Below are 21,154 nucleotides of genomic sequence, written 5' to 3'. Positions count from 1 at the left end.
TTGCATTATGGCATCCAGTCTTCTCTGGATAGTTATCTCTCCCTTCTTAGTTATAGCATCACGCCAATCATCGATGGTCAGAGCTGCATTCAAAATACATATTTTACCTACAGCAATGAATATGAGCCCTTGCATGGTATAAGACTAAAACAACTAGTCTCTTCGTGTGAGTATTTGTCTCTGTGTTTGTTTTTGTCCTTACCACCCTGTATATAACCCCTCACCCCTGTCGTCCTCTGTCTCAGTATGTTGGAGTATGACACAGAGAACATGAACTCTGATGAGATCTACAGCTCCCTGCGAGGGGTCACAGAGGCCATCCAGAGTTTCAGCTATCGCAGCCAGGAGGACCTCAACGAACCAAGAGGGAAGAGGGACGATGCTGTGAGTCATTACCTCAGCTCTGGAAATTAAACTGACTGACTGACACTGATGTTGGAGAAGGAAAGGGACATCAACGAGAAGCACATTACAAAATAGCTAATTGTTAAATCAAGTGTAGATTTAGGCTAATCTGTTGCTTCCTGTTTCTTCCTCCCTGGTTATCATAGCCATTTTCACATGCATGAGTAACAATCAATCACGTTAATCTATAAAGCTCTTTTTACATCAAAAGTTGTCATCTTTAAGACATAAAAACTGACTACAACTATGTTTCTTTTCTATCTCTCTCTTCAGGTGGGGCGTGAAGGTGTGGCGTCCTCCCCAGGCTCAGATGCCCGTTTGGGGCTGGATGTGGTGGAGGGTGGGCGTACAGCCTTGGATAACAAGACCTCCCTCCTCAACACTCCGTCTCCCCGCTCCTTCTCCGGGCCGCGGGCCAGGGAGTTCGCCCCCTACGGGTATGGGGACACCATCACCTCATCCTACGACAAGAGTGCCCTAAAGGAGGCCGTGTTCGACGATGACGTGGAACAGTTCAGAGACTGTGAGTCACCTTTGACCTCTGCTTGACCCTTAACCCTGTGACGCCACCTCCATGTTGACCAACTCTGATCCATCCTGTAATGTCATGACATGATGGTGTGGCGTCTTCAGGTTTTGGCAACACAAAGAAAGAATAGGTTTGGCCCATTCTAGTGTTACATGGTGGCTAATGAAAAACATTGGGAATAGGATAGCCCTCTACCAGTGAATAGTGAGTCTGCTGGCTATAGTCAGTCCTCCCTCCTGATTGTCTACCTTCCTCCTCACCCCCTCCCTCCCTCCCACTACAGGCCGTCGGCAGGACGGCAGTGGTGAAAACAAGATGGTGCTGCCTAAGGGCTTTGCTCCTGGTAAAGACTCACTACTCTATGACTGTTGTTTTTTTAATTTTTTATAGTGTTTCATTGCTGTTTCCATTGCCATCCATTTCAATGTCTTGAGTGATTCCCTGTCACTTTTGCTGTGTTCATGGGGATACTAGCTCGCTAAGTATGCCTGAGGGGTGTATGGGCCATACCACTCACCCAGTGCTCCCCTCTGTCCTCTCCTCAGGCTCCCAGGACCACTCAGACCTTGTGGCAGATCTTCTGAAGGAGCTGTCCAATCACAATGAGCGTGTGGATGAGCGTAAGGGGGCCTTGGTGGAGCTGCTGAAGATCACACGAGAGGACAGCCTGGCCGTGTGGGACGAACACTTCAAGACCATCCTCCTACTGCTTCTGGAAACACTGGGAGATAAAGACGTAGGGATCCTATACTCCTGCAGCTCTGATTATGCAGATCACTGCTATTTCAAAGGTTTTACTTGCAATGATTGTGATTGTGTCAAACACATGCATACAGAATAACTAGACAGCAGCTTTACTACCAAATAGCTTGTTTATTAAGCTGCTAACTTGAAAGCCTTGCTACGGGTTGAAGGTTTTGGTTTGGCTGTGGGTGTGGGTGTGTGTGGTGGACATGCATGGTTCCAGCAGGGCTGTAAAGTATGTGTATATTTTGAGGTTTAATGGACACTCATTCTTCCTCTTCCCTTCATATAGCACACCATCCGGGCCCTGGCTCTGCGGGTACTGAAGGAGATCCTGAGAAACCAACCGGCCCGCTTCAAGAACTATGCTGAACTCACCATCATGAAGACCCTGGAGGCACACAAAGACTCCCACAAGGAGGTACAACTCCTTTTATTCTTTACATTATTGCTCTATAGCCTTTTACACAATAGGCATCTGAAAAAGCAAGGGTGTCCCCCCATGCCTCGGTACTAGGACCTGTCCTGTTCTCTCTGTACACACCATATACAAAGGCATTATGAGTGATCTCTTCCCTCTCTGTCCAGGTGGTACGGGCAGCGGAGGAGGCTGCCTCCACCCTAGCCGGCTCCATCCACCCAGAGCAGTGTATCAAGGTGCTGTGTCCTATCGTCCAGACGGCTGACTACCCCATCAACCTGGCTGCCATCAAGATGCAGACCAAGGTAATAGAACGCATCACCAAGGAGTCCCTCCACCAGCTGCTGCCTGATATCATACCAGGACTACTGCAGGTGAGAATCTGGTCCTGTTTGGCATTATGAGTGTTTGGTAAGAGTGTGGCCCAGTGCTGTCAAAACTGATTTTATATATATTGCCACACTGGTTGGAATAATACTGTCAAATTATGATAATTACCTTTTAGTGTAAGAGCTGTTTGAAAATACTGCCTGAAATTTCAGGCTGTTTTGGTGCGATGGAATTTTTACCTACCAGGTGGTAAATTAGTTAATAGACAAATAAGAGAGTTCCAAACCTCTCTGCAATAACAGCTAGTTTTCCCCTCCCCACTCAGACCACTTCCAGACAGTCTTTGTTAAATTCTTGCTTGAGAAATTGCTCTTTGCTAAGAAGCTATTTTTGTTTCTTTTTTACCATTTTAATAGAAAACAATCTCAGTAAGGTACTTAATTGTTACCCAGAAAAGATTTGATATTGAGATAAAAACAGCTGAATTGGACCTTCTACACCAAGGTTGTGGGTTCAATTTCAGCATGGATCAATGAAGTGTGTCCCAAGTGGCATATATTATTTTATTGTATCGAATGCGGGACTAGTGGAGGCGGCATTGTGGGAGGAAAAGTAGAAACATCCTGACGGTATCTGCACCGTATCTGTTCATGTTGATATTTGGACTATGGGAACAGTTATTTGTACCTGGAAATGTGTCTATGTAGGTGTGGAGTTGTGTATGGAGTGGTGGACAGACAGCAAATGCCTCAATCATATTATGACTGCATAGTAAAATAAGTGTTTCTCTGTTTTCTTAGATCTAAATTTGTTTTAGTTCTGCAGATGACTTTGTTAAGAACTGTGAATGCAGGATTAGGGAAAGGAGGCATTGAAAGAAAATCTAGAGAAATCCTTGGCAGTTTCTAGGCCTATACCATATTTGTTCATGTTCATATTTGGACAGTGGGAACAGTTTGCCTTATTTATATATGGAAATGTTTGCCTGTACTCGATCCCTGAGCACACACATCTGCCACTGCTCCCACATTCCCAATGACTCGGTGTGTGTTCTGTACGTGTGTGTGTTCACTGATTGCTGCTTGTGAATGTGTGTGTGCACTTGTTTCTCTGTCTGTATTTCCTTCTGGCAGCCAGTCCATTAATACTGATCGTCGTAAATCTGTTCCCAGGGCTATGACAACACGGAGAGTAGTGTTCGCAAGGCCAGTGTGTTCTGTCTGGTGGCCATCTACTCCGTGATTGGAGAAGAGCTCAAACCACACCTGCAGCTACTCACAGGCAGCAAGGTACACTACCCACCACTGTCATGTTCTCGATCAGCATCTCAAAGTCCTGACTGACAGACACACACACTACACCACACACCAGTGTTCATTTTGGCAGCTATTTTAGATTTAGGTTTTGTCTTAGTCACATTTGAGTAATTTCATCATTCTTAGTTTGTTATTATCAGTCGAGTAAAACTGGATAATTTTAGTCATATTTTAGTCAATGCATTTTCCATTAAATAATTCATTTTTACCTCTAACTTCCATCATGTGCATATTCAGCCTTATCCAACTAGGCCTACTAGTATACATACCCTGCAATTAGGTGGCAAAATTGCTATTGTGGCATAGCCATGATTAGCAATACTACAAAGCCTTGATTACAGGTTAAACAATTTAGAGCTAAGATTTTCTCCCCAGCATAACCATTGGAAGGGGGTAAATAGTGAGTCGATTGAAAAGGGGAGAATCTAAGATATATTTTATTTTTATTTAACATTTATTTAACTAGGCAAGTCAGTTAAGAACAAATTCTTATTTTCAGTAACGGCCTAGGAACAGTGGGTCAACTGCCTTGTTCAGGGGCAGAACGACAGATTTTTACCATGTCAGCTTGGGGATTCCATCTTGCAAACTTTCGGTTACTAGTCCAACGCGCTAACCACTAGGCTACCTGCCGCCCCATATATACACTACCGTTCAAAAGTTTGGAGTCACTTAGAAATGTCCTTGTTTTTGAAAGAAATTCGCTTTTTTTTTGTCCATTAAAATAACATCAGATTGATCAGAAATACAGTGTGGACATTGTTAATATTTTTTGTCAATTGGACGACGCTTTGCGTTCTTCCACGTGTCGTGTGGAAGGAAATTTGCAACACAAACTATTTATTTATTTATTTATTTTAGGTCTATATTTATTTTGTTTGCAACTATAGTTTAAGTGTTTTCTATTTACCTTTTTTAGATTTTATACAGTCATATTTTATAAATTTGTTAAATGCTTAATTGAAAATTTGCACAATGGTTCTAAATAAAAGGATAAATAATCAAATATGAGTAAGTACCTTTTATTTGTTGAGTATAATTCAAAATGTAATAAGAAATAGGCCTTTACATGTGCTCATTTTATATTTGAATGTGCTATATCGTGATATGTATCATTATCGGGATATGAAATGACCTATATCTGGATATGAGATTTTGACCATATCGCCCAGCCGTAGTGTTACTTGCCTCGAAGCGAACATAGAAGTAATTTAGCTCGTCTGGTATGCTCGTGTCACTGGACAGCTCTCAGTTGTGCAATAGTTTGCAAGCCGTGCCATATCCGACGAGCGTCGGAGCCGGTGTAGTACGATTCGATCTTAGTCCTGTATGGATGCTTTGCCTGTTTGATGGTTTGTCTGAGGGCGTTGTGGGATTTCTTATAGGCTTCCGGGTAGAGTCCCGCTCCTTGAAAGCAGCAGCTCTACCCTTTAGCTCAGTGCGGATGTTGCCTGTAATCCATGGCTTCTAGTTGGGGTGTTTAGTCCAAGAGTCCTTAGTTTAGTGATGAGCTTTGAGGGCGCTATGGTGTTGAACACTGAGCTGTACTCAATGAACAGTGCAATAGAGATTTCTGTGGGGACGACGTCATCGATGCACTTATTGATGAAGCCAGTGACTGATGTGGTGTACTCCTCAATGCCATCGGAAGAATCCCAGAACATATTCCATTCTGTGCTAGCAAAACAGTCCTGTAGCGTAGCATCTGCTTCATCTGAACACTTTTTTATTGACCTAGTCACTGATGTTTCCTGCTTTAATTTTTGCTTGTAAGCAGGAATCGGGAGGATAGAATTATGGGCAGATTTGCCAACTGGAGGGCGAAGGAGAGCTTTGTTCGCGTCTCTGTGTGTGGAGTAAAGGTGGTCTTGCGTTTTTTTCCCTCTGGTTGCACATTTAACATGCTGGGAGAAATTAGGTATAACAGATTTAAGTTTCCTTGCATTAAAGTCCCTGGCCACTAGGAGCGCTGCCTCTGGATGAACATTTTCCTGTTTGCTTATGGCGGTATACAGCTCATTGAGTACGGTCTTAGTGCCAGCATTGGTCTGTAGATCGCATCTGGTTTCAACTAGTTTGCTCTATGGTGTGTTGTTGAGAGGGTCATTTTTGCCCCAGTTTCCATCTGCGGGAGCCCGTGTCCTTGGGTTGCATAAGGGTACAGGACTGGAGTTTGTCAGGGTTGTACTCATTAGGGAACACTGTAGTAAAACGTTGTGCAAAGGAAACATTTAATTAGTGTTGAATTACTAATTAAGTACCTAGTATTGGAATTTCAGTTTACTTCCGAATTGACAGTGCCATTATAACTTCTCTTACCACTTCTCCTTGCTCCACCATGATAATAACTATGTTTTAACATATAATATAACATTCTTCTTGCAGATGAAGCTGCTGAACTTGTACATCAAGAGGGCCCAGACGACCAACAGCAACAGCAGCAGTTCCTCGGATGTGTCCTCACACAGCTAGCTGTAGGAGGGATCTGCCTGTCTGTACTTTGCATCTAAATTAGGGGATATAGTGTGTGTCCTAAATGGCATCCTATTCCCTATATAGGCCACTACGTTTGGGCTCTGGTCAAAAGTAGTGCACTATATAGGGAATATGATGCCATTTGGGACACAGTCATACAGTACCAGTCAAAAGTTTGGACACACCTACTCATTCAAGGGTTTTTCTTTATTTTTACTATTTTCTATATTGTAGAATAATAGTGAAGACATCAAAACTATGCAATAACACATATGGAATCATGTAGTAACCAAAAAAGTGTTAAACAAATCAAAATGTATTTTAGATTTTAGATTGTTCAAAGTAGACACCTTTTGCCTTTATGACAGCTTTGCACACTCTTGGCATTCTCTCAACCAGCTTCATAAAGAATGCTTTTCCAACAGTCTTGAAGGAGTTCCCACATATGCTGAGCACTTGTTGGCTGCTTTTCCTTCACTCTGCGGTCCAACTCATCCCAATCCATCTCAATTGGGTTGAGGTCGTGTGATTGTGGAGGCCAGGTCAAGTTCTTGACATTTTCCACATTGATTGACCTTCATGTCTTAAAGTAATGATGGACTGTCGTTTCTTTGATGATTATATTTGAGCCCATAATATGGCCTTGGTCTTTTACCAAATAGGGCTATCTTTTGTATACCAACACTACCTTGTCACAACACAACTGATTGGCACAAACGCATTAAAAAGGAAAGAAATTCCAGAAATTAACTTTTAACAAGGCACACCTGTTAATTGAAATGCATTCCAGGTGACTACCTCATGAAGCTGGTTCAGAGAATGCCAATTGTGTGCAAAGCTGTCAAGGCAAAAGGTGGCTACTTTGAACAATCTCAAATATAAAGTATGTTTTGATTTGTTTAACACGTTTTTGGTTACTACATGATTCCATGTGTGTTATTTCATAGTTTTGATGTCGTCACTATTGTTCTACAATGTAGAAAATAGTCAAAATAAAGAAAAACCCTTGAATGAGTAGGTGTGTCCAAACTTTTGACTGGTACTGTAGTTGTGCCTCTTCCAGACCTCTCCATTCCTGAGATTCTCTCTCCTTCACCACGCTGGATTCCTCCGGATGACCCTCTGCTTCAATCACATCTTCAATTCACTTACTTTTGCTCCCGGCCTTTTCTTTATTTTCTCTCCAGTGAACTTGTCCTTTCATTTGTCATCAAATTTCTTTCGATGACAAATGACAAATTTTCTCCCTTTTTGTCTTTTTTTAATTTAGTTTTTGTAAACGTGTGGTCTGGGTATAGGGTGGTTTAACGCTTTTTGACTTCTCTATAAGAATGAATGGGGGTCAAGCTACTGTACATCTACGGCAACACTCTATTTTGCTGACATTTTTTATAATGTAACTTTGGATGCTTATTTGGTTGAGCATTCAAAAAGTAACAGGAGGGGAAAGGCGAAACCAGGAGTTATGATATGGTCCAATAACAATGATATGGTCCAATAGCAAATAATGCCCTGAAATTGGTTCGGAAGAAAATAAAAAAACATCCCTTTTAAAATGCAGTTATACTGTAGTTGGACGAATGAATTCCTTCACATTTAACAAGGAAGGCCAATTGAGGTCGGAATACCTCTTTCGCATGGGGACCACATGGCATTCAGTTTGTGATAAACTAAGAATCATATGGCTGGCCCAGTGATGATACAAAGCCCTGATATAAACCAGGTTGAAGACTTGTGTTTGGGAACATTGAACACCAAATATGGCAGCAATTGAAATTAGTAGAATGAGTAGTAATCTCATGTTTTTTCTTTATAAACTGAGGGATGATGTTATGAAATCCTATAAAAAGTGTTAGAAGAAATATTTGAACATTTTAAGTTGGACAATTATGAAGCCTCACTTACGCCCAGGTAGGCAAACATTATGTTTTATTATTATTATCTATTAGTTTGTGAGAAATTCCGGCGGAAACATTGTCAGAGACCAACTTGCAGCTAATAGCTTGGCTCTAACCTGAGAAATAAGTACTGTATTAAATAAAAATACAGTAAAATACATTTGATAATCTACATTTTTTCAACACAAAATGAACACTAAAATGTAAAGCTGTTCAAAATGTTTAAACTTTTTTTGTGTGAAATAAGGATATAGAGAAATATGGAACTGTGTTTCTTTCTGACCTTATGGTTGAGGTTAACTCCATTCGGATTTGTCAAATTAACAACATTATTTAGGGAAGAAAAGACAATAATATATTTTTTTATTTTTTATCCCTGATTCAAATCAAGTGAAATTTAATGGATCCCTCCCAACTCATAAAATTAGAATGAGTGTTCTCAACCTATTCAATGACCATGTTGCTAATGATGTCAGACACTGAATGAATGGGCCATTGTCAGTCATGACAACAAACAATCCAGTGTCACATTTATTTATTCCCCCTTTTTCCACCTGTGTAGCCAGATTATGGCATTTTACTTGTTAACTATGATGCTGCTGCTTATAACGTGTACTTGTCTGATGAGTAAAAACCCTACACTTGTAGATAATGCGAAAGTTATATGCTCGGTTTTGGAAGGAGATCAGTGCATTCATTGAGACAGAATCTAAAGAAACTACAGGCTGGTTTCCCAGACACAGATTCATTCTAGTCCTGGATTAGAAACTATTCTCAATAGAGAATATCAATTGAAAGTGTGTTTGTAATCCTAATCTTAATCTGTGTCCAGGAAACCGGCCCTATCAGGCCTTATGTTCATTTTCCTAAATAATGTTTGGATCACTTGTACTGTTGAAAGGAGAGGATGGATGTACATACAGAAGTTCTCAGATCTTAAAAATGTGAAACCATTACCCCATGAACTACACTAAACAGGCTTGCAAACAGATACAATAATATTCACCATGATGATGCAAATTTAAGTTGTTTATAATAATACAGTATTACACATTTCTTCTTGTCACCTTCCCGTCACCTAACTACAGCTTTTGCAATAAAGAAAATACCATGATGAGCAAACTAAGTATTTTGTACATAACTTTTGATCAATCACCGCTTTGCAACTTTCATGAAATGAAATGAAAAGGTTGGCTGTCTCACTTTTTTGCTCTTTAGTGAATTAGCTTGCATGTTTTTGGGCAGCACATCCAATTTGTGCTGCCTTACATCGATGGGTCCTGTTTTGGCTGTTGAAGTGCACTTGTAACCTCATCAGTTTGGTCAGCCTTTACAACAATTAAATTATTATTTTGGTAGGGGAGGAAGACACCTGGCCGCAATACACTCACGGTGTTCTGTAAATTGACCAAAACTTAACAGTCTCCGTCTGCCCTAGACAATTATGTACACTGTACAGGGCATAACCGTCTCAAAATGCCAAGCAGACATGTACTGTAAAAGTATCCTAGTTCTCCTTTAGTAAAGTACTACAAATTTGGGCATGTGGCTTTATAAGGTATGCTGTGTGTGTGCCTTGGTACTTAAGTACAGTATCTGGCAACTATTCCCATCTGCTTAACAGTTTCAAATCGCAAAAAAATGGTTTTTGTTTTCAAATGGGGCCATCATCCTTTTACAAGTATGTTAATTGTATTTTATTGTGTGTAAGGGAAGCCAGTCATTTTGTTACAGACATAAAGTACTGTATTGGCTGATGACTCATGAAGATCTGGCTCATTTACTGTCCACATGATCTACTGATGATGGTATTCCTAGAAATCTGTTCACTATGCATGTTATTATTTGTGTTTGTTTTGTCATGTAAGAGTCATATCTGTATTTATATAATTGTTTTATTTTGTTTTTCATGACAACTTGTACAGAAAGGTTTCGTTAACATCCACCTGTGATAGATGATTTGCAACAATGTACATTTGTTTGCTCTAGAAATAAACAACCATGAAAGTTGATTCACTTTTTATAATATACTTTATGTAGGTTGGTCTTTGTATATTTAGTTGATCCACTTTGACTCGAGGCAGCAGTATCAGTAGCATTGTTTGCAGTTGGATTGCTCAGTCTCCCGTTCATTTACAGAGTTGAGTGCCGAGGTGTGTTAGCCACATTTTTTGTTACATGAAGATAGATCTGACTGTGCTTGTCATTAGAAAAATAAGATTTGATTTTAGGCTACCACTACCAGCGGGGCAGGGGAGGTGGGTCAGTGAATGTATCCCAAATGGCACCCTATTCCCTACATAGTGCACTACTTTTGACCACAGCAATATGGGCCCGGGTCAAAAGTAGTGCTCTATATTGGGAATAGGGTGCCATTTGGGACACAAACAGTGAGTCACACTCTGCTTCTCAAAGGTTATGTGAGGTGTCCTAATACATTGAAAGTGATGTCATAGCGGGTATATAAGCCTGTAGCAGGGAGCTGGCCAGCAAACGTCTGAGAGAGCTAGCAGACCTACCTGTGGAAGTGAAAGATCAGGGTGCCATATCCAATTCCCATTCTCTGTTTCTGAGGATACCATAGACGCTGCACTGGAAAACATGTTGTTTTGGCACAACCAGCCCAAGCACTACCATCAGCATTCAACTGCAAGTTATATTCGGTAAGTGGACATCTCCAATCGGGAAACGTTTGTATTTTTAGGAAACGTTTTTATCATCAGAAAAGTTTAATGCAATAGAGAAAAACGTGATTTTTTTCTTAAATGCTTTATTTGAAGGGGACTGAAAGCAACAATAATTGTTTATTTGCGCACTAAGGCCATGACACCCTCGACTTTTTAAACTTGTTTTACCCATTTCACCATTATCACACTTGAGTCTTGCTTGCATGAACTTTGGCCGAGGCCTTGCAAATTGACCTATTCCAATGTATTTCAGATATAAATATAATGTACACATCATCTGCCTAAATAATTTTATGCAATGTGATTATGCATCATACAAGTTGTTTTTTTTACCTACTTTTGCACCTTGGCCAAGAGGTGCTGATGAGATCAATCTCTGGCTGACCATTGAGAAGCCTCCGACTTATTTGTGATTAGATAAATCTTCTAATGAGCAACCACACCTTTCCCCCCCTCTTTTTCCTGTTCTCTCTAGAGATATTTTGTCACCTTTCCTGAAACACGATGAGGAATGACACGCAACAGAAAATGGAGACAAACTGTCTCCTTTTCAATATGTTCTCTGTGCAGCAACCTCGCCTGCTGTAAAACAGCAGGATGAAACTCTGACTTATCTAAACCAAGGTAGCTATCTTTCTTTATTACTAAATGCACATGTTGTTGGATGGGATTGAAGAACTAATTTCATTGAGGGTTGGCCCACTCAGAAGAACATTCTCCCTCAGCACAGATCAAATGTGGAAAAACATCCTTCTTAAACAAAACTGCATCACACACAACTTCAAGCTCATCTTTAGGCAAAGGAAGTTAATGTATTGGTCATATTCTCTCTCTTGTATATGTTTATATGATATTACTATTGCACAGAAGCACTTGCTTGCTAGGATGTATATTGTAACAGTAAAGCTTTGCAGTTTACAATTGGCAGGCTCAACCATAATGTGGTTGAAAACCTTTGGGGGATACTGCAAGGGCTCTCTAGAGGCACCACCTGATTTTTAAAGTAAAAAAGAAAAGGTGTTGAATTTAATACATTCCTATTCCTACACTGCCTTTTTCTCTGATTAATTTATTTCACATTTTTCCATTTTAATCAGGTTTGTTTTAATGTTTAAAAATATAGGTCAGTCCTACGAAATCCGTATGGTTAACAGAACTAGTGTAGTATACAGATATAAGCAGCAAATGTTTAAAGGTAGGTTAATTGTATTGTGTATGTATTTTTGACTTTCATGTAACCTATTCCCTGACCCTTTTTTCTCTATCTGTTTATGTATCCTCCATTTCCTGAAACTGTCAACACACAGGTGACTCATCAGTCCTCTTCTTTCCACCTCTGGGTTTGGGCAGGTGCCATCTTTGAAGACTTGGTACTATCATCCAACTTCTCCCCTTCTGAACTTAGACACCACTACACACACCACTAAGTTCAGCTTACCCTACAACACACCAGCTTCATCACACAACACATCATGTACCTTCTAGTTGTCTTATTTGCTCTTTTTGCATATGTTTATCTTACGTACAATTCTGCTTTATGGGACAATTCTGCTTTCTGGGACTTATAACATTTTTACGTTGTTGAAATGTAAATCGAGTGTTTTATCTTATAGCAAGGAAATTAGGACAATCCTTTGTTTATATCTTCAGTAAGACACTTGTTGTTTGTTGTAAAGGAAACCTTGTTTAACTTTATTTCATTATTTGAAAAAGAACAAGTGGTATATTTGGTCTATGAATAACACCCATTAGTACAACTCAAGTTGCCACTGTGTGCACATTTTGTTGCAGGTTGTTATAATATGTTGGTTCTATGTTTGTTTTTTAAGTGATTTCAATTATGGGAGTCAAGACTTTGACATACCTTTGTCTATCACCATTGACATTCAATCAGTTGACTTTCTTTAAAACAAAGGCTGATATGCATATGCAAAAATTAAGTCATTTGATTGAATTTAGACATGTCCGAATACACAGCTTCATCAACTTGAAAGTTCCGTGTCGTCAGGCTGTCAGGAAAGGACCGTCAGATTTCGGTTGTGCTCAATGAAGCAGTCTAACAACACTAGAATGGAACAGGTGGAACTTGTACAAACATATGACATGTTTGGTGTGTCTATGGCCTTGGGCTCTGGGCAGCCATGCATGAGTCTCCGTGTAACAGCCTGAAATGAACAGAAACAGGTTGTTTTTACAGGTTGTTCATTTTACGATTTGTTTTATCTTAGTAGGTTTAGTGTGCAATTAACTTAATACTAATGCAACAGCGAGGAGAAACATGAATTGATGTCCTTTTGTATGTGTGGAAACAATAATAAAGTATGTATAGACAGTTATCTACTCTGTCGTTAACTCTCCAGACCAGTGGTTTAAACATTCAACGCTGTATGTATGTGCTTAGCAAAAAGTTCTCAAATGGTGCCATTTCAAACTGCTACTATTGATTCCTCACTAACGTCTTAATAGCACTCATAGATGTTTTTATCCCACAGCATCTGTCAACAAATAATTGTGTTATAAAGGCAGTTATTTACTTCACAACAATCAGACATTGTCACGATCGTCTTGAGGTGAAAGAGTGGACCAAGGCACAGCGTGATATGAATACATCTTCTTTTAATATAACGAAGACGAAAACTGAAGAACACTGACAAACTAATACAAAAAACAACAAACGTGAAGCTATACAAACTACGTGCACACATGCAACATAGACATAGACAATTACCCACAACCTACCTAATGCCTATGGCTGCCTTAAATATGGCTCCCAATCAGAGACAACGATAGACAGCTGTCTCTGATTGAGAACCATTCCAGGCAACCATAGACTTACCTAAACACCTACACTGAACACAACCCCATGAACTCTACAAAAACTCCCTAGACAATACAACCACCCAAGACGAGACAAACACACACAAACATCCCCCATGTCACACCCTGACCTAACTAAAATAATACAGAAAACAAAGATAACTAAGGCCAGGGCGTGACAGACATAATGGACTCCTATGGCTTTAAAGCCGGAATCCTTAATGGCGAAACATTCATCAGACATCATCGCGCGGTGTATTTTTATTTTACCATGCTGCGCGACGCTCCTTAGTTCGACAACAATAGCAATGGTGGTGGGGCAGCCAGTGGCGCTGTTTCCCCCTTCTGCGGATTCCATCTTTAACAGCAGCATTATCTCCCTTGATATGTTTTTACTCTGTGGGAATCTGTAGGCTGTTCTTTTAAGTGTTACTCGTATGAGCTGAAGCCATGGGTGATGAAATCCATAGAATTTCCACTCCTTTAATGTTGCCTGACGAAATGATCTGTAAATGGTTCTTCTGGGGGATTGTGTGTAGCTTTTCGCACTTTGCCGAACGACATGGTGATTGGCCACATGCGAGGCTGCCTTGCTTAGGCACTGTGCTTCGTACTAATGCTTTGTCCTGCTTGTCCACAGAGCATTGTGCATGTGGTGTTTCATGACTGCTGCCTGCAGTACACAGGACATCAGCAGCTGGAGGAATGAAGATGGAACATACCGGGGACAGGATCTGGATATAGGTCAGTCTGGTTGCCTGCAGACCAGAGAACGTCTTAAGTAAAGTCTGACCACAGTCTATGTTTGATAATTGACCTAAGATATCTGAGGATTTCTACATTACCTTTGTATCAACTTTATAACAGGTCTGATATTGAAGTGTAATTACTATTCAGTTATTAGGTATTTATCATTTTAACTAGTAATTTCTAAGTAACTACCCGGCAAAAGGCGGGGTGTAAAATAGAGCGTTACAATTCCTTCTTGCCTGCTGTGATTGACTGATTGCTTCATTGACTGATTTATTGATTGTGTTCAGATATTCTCCTCTCTGTGGGTGTCGTCAAGCCTCGTGCCCACTCGCTGCAGCTCAACACTGTAAAGTTTCTCTGGGATCCTGTCAAGAACGCATCCATCTTCATTCAGGTAACACGGTCAAATATCTTTATTGTCCCTGCTTTCTACCTTATTTGGGTCCAGAGGTGGAATTGGGATTGAAGTAAAATCCCGTTGACATATAAAATGTTTTTTTTTTTTAAGGTGAATTTAAGGAATTTCTAAAGTATTTGTGAGTTCCCACTTCCCAGAGTGACTATTTTCCAATCCCACACGTCTCTTGCATTTGAAATTCTTATTACCATATTTATAGAATGTCTCATGGATTGTGTATGTTTGTTTGTGTGCAGGTCAACTGCATTAGCACCGAGTTAACCCCTAGGAAGCATTGTGGGGAGAAGGGAGTGCCCTTCCGTTTCCAGATAGACACCTTCACTCAGAACGAACATGGAGAGTACCTGGAGCATCTGCATTTCTCCAGCTGTCAGGTCGAGGTCTTCAAGGTAAAGGGGCTCTTACTGGGTGTGGGTGTGAGCTAATTGTTCATTTATTTTCTTTCTGTACTTAACTAATGTTTTCTTGTCTTCTTGAAGACAAAAGGAGCTGATCGCAAACTGAAGACTGACAGGGAAAAGATTGATAAAGTCCCATTAAGACAGGGAGAAATATCATCCCTCTCATGAAACCACCATGCTTACAGAGGTAAGGGACCTGACACTGTGGCCGTGTGTCTCTTGACTAGCTATTCTGTCATAACATGTTAATATGTTGCTTTAGTCGTTGGACTCCGTAGTTGAATGTCACTCTAACTAGCCCTTGATACAGTTGTCTGTTAATGATTTAGACAGTTAGGGTGTCAGTGCCTTGTCTTTTGGCATCAGCCAACATGCAGGAACCAATAGTGCTTGTTGTTCCAGAACAAATAGTGATTGTTTTCTACTAACCTGGTTTTGGTTTTCTAGGATTTCCCACCTATGTCTGTGTCAGACTACAATCACAATGTTCTAGTAAAACATGCACCAGACTTGCCACTCTCACTGCCAGGACCATCTTATTAAAGTTTTTCTGCCTCTTTTGTTTCAGTGTTCCCTTTGGCCTGATGCCCCAAATCTCGGTAGCACTAACTGCACTCCTTTCCCAGCCTACCACAGCTCCCCTACTTCATGTAGCTTCACTGATGGGTAAAACTAAAGTTTCAAGTTTTATTAGTCAAATGTACAAGATACACATGGTATACACCGTCCAACGAAATGCTTACTTTCAGGTTCCTTCTCGGCAGTGCAACAACATTAAAAAGTCATGGGTAAAGCTGCATTTCAGAAATAGTCATTGGCTTTAATTCTCTGATTGGTTAGAAACGATCCAAACGCTGATGACTTGTTTTGTACAATGCCCCTCACTTTGACGTCACCAGAAAGGACTTCTGCGGTGGTAGTCAAAGACTGAATGTATGTTGCGATAAATGGATGTAGGGAGGGAGGGAGGGAGGGCGGACGGGCGGAGTAAAATTCAGTATGAGTCGTCAGGCAAATGTAGGACGAGGTCTCAGTTCAGCCAAATTAGATCCTCCATTATCTACCGTCCAATCCATTGGAACTGCCTATTTGCACTAGTCCGATCAGCACAAATCATTACTCCATGACCCAACTCTTGTTCTCTTCCCTGTTTGTGTTACACTTTACTTTTATAGCAACAGCTCTCCAATCCAGCAGGGGGAGCTGATTCTGTCTGGCTGCTCTTCTGAGTAAGTAACAGCAGGAGTAGTATTAATGCCATTGCTCTCATCTCTTATCTTTTTAGGCGATTGTTTGGAGACGATGGGCAGTCAGTGGGTGCTATAGTTAGTTATTTCAATGGCTCTTCTTCTTTTTGACATGTAGCACCTTGTGCCATCGTCCTCACCGCAGGACACGCTGCAGTGGCTTCAGTGTCACAGGTTCCCGCCTTTCTGTAGGATCTTCTCCACTTTCTCAGATACTCTACAGTGTGTGTGTGTGCTCATTTTTTAAGTGGGCTGCTCATTTGATGACTACACAGAGCGGGCCTTTGCCGAGAAGCTGTTTAAGTACCAGCCCATCGCGGTACGCTTGGACAGCCTAGGGTGTAGGTGCAAGCTGGTGGCGCTGATATTCGTCAGTCTCGGCCAGGTACACAGGCTTGCAGTGCGCGGGCTCCAGATTGCAGGCCTGACAAAAACTAGGGCAAAGCAATTGGCTAGGTACTGCTCTCTTTCATCTGTCGTGGGCAGCCTAGCTGTTTGGAGAAGGTGCTTTCTGTACCCGTGCCATGCATACAGGGACCTTTGAAATGTTTGGATCCTTTTTTGTACATTTGATTGGTTGATTCAAATCAAGTATTTAAAGTGTGTGTGTGTGTGATTCATCTAATGTAAGACTTAACCTACTGTTAGTTTGTTCCTGTACACTGTTGCCAGAAAATTTGCTTGATAATGTTATGTTTGTTTCTAAGTGTCAGCTGTCTTTGTATCTTTTTGTTTTGATGCCCAGGGGTTGATGTTTGAAGGACTTTTCCAGTGAAAATAAAATATATAGGTTAGGAAATGTATTTTTCTTCTTTTCTATTGAAATAATTCACCCATGAATTGCACTCCGATGACTGTCAGACACATCTACAAATCTATAATTGTTTCTCACTTTCTAATGCTAAAGGCCTTTGGAGAAAATAACCTGGGATCCTCAACACTGGGGCCCCACAAGGGTGAGTGCTCAGCCTCCTCCTGTACTCCCTGTTCACCCATGACTGCGTGGCCATGCACACCTCCAATTCAATCATCAAGTTTGCAGACGACACAACAGTAGTAGGCTTGATTACCAACAACGACGAGACAGCCAACAGGGAGGAGGTGAGGGCACTTGAGTGTGGTGTCAGGAAAACGACCTCTCACTCAACGTCAACAAAACAAAGTAGAGGATCAGGAAACAGCAGAAGCAGCACCCCTCTATCCACATCGACAGGACAGCAGTGGAGAAGGTGGAAGGTTTTAAGTTCCTCGGCGTACACATCACGGACAAACTAAAATGGTCCACCCACACAGATAGTGTGGGGAAGAAGGCGCAACAGCGCCTCTAACTCAGGAGGCTGAAGAAATTTGGCTTGTCACCTAAAAACCCTCTCAAACTGTTACAGATGCACAATTGAGAGCATCCTGTTTGGGCTGTATCACCGCCTGGTACGGCAACTGTTGTTTTGCACACATGGTCCTGTTTTATCAAAATGCTGTGCTGATCAATGGGCAGTTCATTACCTCTGTGAAATGAACATGTATACTGACCAAAAATGTAAATGCAACATGTAATGTTTTGGTCCCATGTTTCATGAGCTGAAATAAAAGATCCCAGAAATGTTCCATATGCACAAAAAGCTTATTTCTCTCAAATGTTGTGCACAAATTTGTTTACATCCCTCATAGTGAGCATTTTTCCTTTGCCAAGATAATCCATCCACCTGACAGGTGTGGCATATCAAGAAGCTGATTAAACAGCATGATCATTTCACAGGTGCACCTTGTGCTGGCAACAAACGGCCACTCTATGTGCAGTTTTGTCACATGACTACATTAAAAGATACAGTAGGCTACATAGGCCTATATATTTAAATCAATTTCATGTTCAATAAATGTAGATTTATTTTGCTAATTGTAGGCTACTGTATCTAATTTTTGCCTCAATTTCATGATGTGTAGGCCTAACAGCATGTGCTCAACGATGTGCCAAATATTTGATTTAGTGCATAGCCTAAGCATTAGAATAATCCGCCTCAATATTTGCAGCTATAGGTGATCATTTATTTCTAGGAGCTGATCCGTCGTATCTAATGTTAAGGTAAGATTTGAATGGAGAACACTGATCTGAGAGCAGTGCTGCCTTTCTTTGGATCCTATCAGTATCGACACATGCTTTAAAGATGCACTCATTGAACGTTTTCTGTACGTGGTGTTTTGAGAAACGTGAGTTCTTTGACCGTTATAGAAACAATGAATCATTAAAATCTCCTGCACATCTATCACTCCAGTGTTTAATTGCTAAATTGTAATTACTTCTCCACTACGGCCTATTTATTGCTTACCTCACTAATCTTACCTCATTTGTACACACTGTATATATATTTTTTATTATTGTGTTATTGACTGTATGTTTGTTTATTCCATGTGTAACTCTGTGTAGTTTGTGTCGCACTGCTCTGCTTTATCTTGGCCAGGTCGCAATTGTAAATGAGAACTTGTTTTCAACTGGCCTACCTGGCTAAATAAAGGTGAAATAAAAAACACTTGTAAGCTTTCCATCGATATTGGGAAAATTGCCCTGGCTATTACGTCATAGACATGGCTATTTGCATTTATACAAAACATATGGATTCTCCCTTTAAAGAGGGGAGGGGGGTGAAGTTTTGTTTCCGCTGAAATGCTCTGAATTTGTAAGGAGGAAACTGAGGAAAGGGATTGCCCAGAGGAGACAGACAGCGAAAGCCCGCACGCAGTTTCAGTATAATGTAACACATAATCGTTTAAAATACCTATTTTAACTAAGTCTTTGAAAATCTTTTATATTTCTATATTAGTGTTCCATGGAATTTGTGCACAACAATTTCTTATTGTTTTACACTAATTCAGTTAAATCAGATGTTTGCCATCAGACTGTCTTCTCCGTGAGTTTAGCTATTTGTATGTCTTCTGTATCCTTCCAGATCTTTCTCCTCCTTTTGACAAAATCTATTCAGCCCTGACTAGTATAAACCTAATTTTGCTTACTGGGTTCAGATCTTTGGGAACACACTGAAAAGTAACTTGACACTCACTGTTGGTCAGTCAGCGCAAATTTGGATTAAAATGGCATGAAGCCAGCTACAGTGTCTAGCCAGTTTGACTGTAAAAAATCTGGTATAGTGGTATTGTTCTCGGTAACGGCTGGACAGATCATAATGAGAGGAGGAGAGTGTGTTGTGTACCTCCAAGTTGATTTGCACATTTTCATCGACATTGGTGTTTTATTGGCTTACTGTAGATATGATGGTAGGGAGATTTTAATATTGAGCTTCAACCAATGACAAACGACTATAATGATGGCATATGTTATAAACGAAATAATCTCAATGCATTTCATATAGATTAGATTTACAACAAACTGCAGGTCCGACTACTAAAAGCACGGGTCAGGGTGCACTTGTATAACACGGGAGTTGTGAAAGAGTAGGTGGATGGTCTAAGGCAGTGATGGGCAAATGTTGGCCCCCTTTTGTAGGCCAGTGGACCGATTGCGGAAAAAATAGTTTTATGTTAAATTGGGGGGGGGGGGTTGTTTCATGTTAGGAACTCAGTCGGGGTCTCACCTACTGTTGACGGTTAGAATAACAGAATACACAAGGTGCAATTTTGAAATTTGGTTGTGCAGTCACTCAATTAGCCCATGTCAGCATTTTTTTTATTAGATTGGTAAATTAGTCTGCCGGCCAGGTATCTAACCTTGTAGTAAGCATGGTCGAATTACCGACCGGGGTGAGGCACATTGATAATCAGCTATCATATTGAAAACTGCAAACATTTGCCGCCACCCCATGGCAAAATGTGTAGAATTTGCAGGAAATTAGCTGTAAAATCGCACATTTTTCTCTCCGCCCCATGGCAAAATGAGTAGAATTGCATGAAATGAGTTATACAATTACTAAATCTTCTCTCAGCCCCATGACAAAATGTGTATAATTGCCGGAAATGAACTTTAAAACAAAAAATAAATGTTGCTCGCAAGCTAGGTGGGGGGTCTGTTATGCGACCCACGAGCCACTGCGACCCCTCATGGTGAGTTCTGTTTTTCGGTGGCCCCCACCCCCATCAAAGATGCCCATCCCTGGTCTAAGGGCCCTCATTAGGTATTGTGATGTTGACTATTCACTGTTTTCTTCACCCCTGACATAACCTCCCAGTTCCTCTGTAGCAGTGAGGTCAGTCTGGTCACAAGGGGTACAGAGAGAGGGAGTACCAGAACCAGACAACTTGGTAACAATGCCACTTTGTGTAAGACCGGCCAGCGGTTATCAACCTTTTCCGTTCCGGGGTCCACCAAATCACTATCAAAAGCTCTTGAGGACCACCATTCTGTATTTTTTACATACAATATCTAGTCTGTCAAATTTAGTCAATTTTATCAGTGAATGTGACAGACTAAAGGCTTACTATTATTATTGTAATAAACTATTTGCATTGTGAAAAACAATGTAAAATTGCTTATAATACCATTAATACTCCCAGCTGTTTTTATCATTTTTTTATATAAATTCGCTGGGCTACAGTAACAATTTGAGTTGTACCTGATGATCCGTTTACACTACACATTGGTGTTTTACATTACGTGTATGAAGTATTTATAACATTATCACCATAGAATTACATACAGAGTCAATTATAGGATCTATGGTTATTACAGAGTATTCCAGGACTGCATTTGTAGTCGCAAAACAAAGT

At 40.6% G+C, this 21,154-nt stretch overlaps 1 protein-coding gene and 1 pseudogene across 22 annotated transcripts in view; both read left to right on the top strand.

The window, feature by feature from the left end:
• The window catches only part of clasp1a (cytoplasmic linker associated protein 1a), a 90,704-nt gene extending 84,301 nt beyond the window's left edge, over nucleotides 1-6,403 (top strand). For 14 of the 22 annotated variants that reach the window (XM_071355290.1, XM_071355287.1, XM_071355298.1 and 11 more), the window contains 8 exons: nucleotides 246-384; nucleotides 679-928; nucleotides 1,218-1,277; nucleotides 1,480-1,670; nucleotides 1,971-2,099; nucleotides 2,267-2,473; nucleotides 3,602-3,718; nucleotides 6,131-6,402. In XM_071355290.1, the coding sequence (XP_071211391.1) occupies nucleotides 246-384; nucleotides 679-928; nucleotides 1,218-1,277; nucleotides 1,480-1,670; nucleotides 1,971-2,099; nucleotides 2,267-2,473; nucleotides 3,602-3,718; nucleotides 6,131-6,217 (1,180 nt within the window). In that variant the 3' untranslated portion in view covers nucleotides 6,218-6,402. Of the gene's footprint in view, nucleotides 1-245; nucleotides 385-678; nucleotides 929-1,217; nucleotides 1,278-1,479; nucleotides 1,671-1,970; nucleotides 2,100-2,266; nucleotides 2,474-3,601; nucleotides 3,719-6,130 lie in introns of all 22 variants that reach the window. The other 8 variants (XM_071355305.1, XM_071355303.1, XM_071355301.1 and 5 more) reach the window with 2 other exon arrangements.
• A 4,075-nt stretch (nucleotides 6,404-10,478) lies between these two features.
• LOC139546657 (transcription factor CP2-like protein 1) lies at nucleotides 10,479-16,137 on the top strand (annotated as a pseudogene).
• The last annotated feature ends 5,017 nt before the right edge of the window (nucleotides 16,138-21,154 follow it).

Source organism: Salvelinus alpinus, chromosome 20, assembly GCF_045679555.1.
Source record: "Salvelinus alpinus chromosome 20, SLU_Salpinus.1, whole genome shotgun sequence".
NCBI lineage: Eukaryota > Metazoa > Chordata > Actinopteri > Salmoniformes > Salmonidae > Salvelinus > Salvelinus alpinus.
The sequence above is the reverse complement of the archived record's forward strand: the minus strand, read 5'-3'. Positions and strand labels throughout refer to the sequence as shown.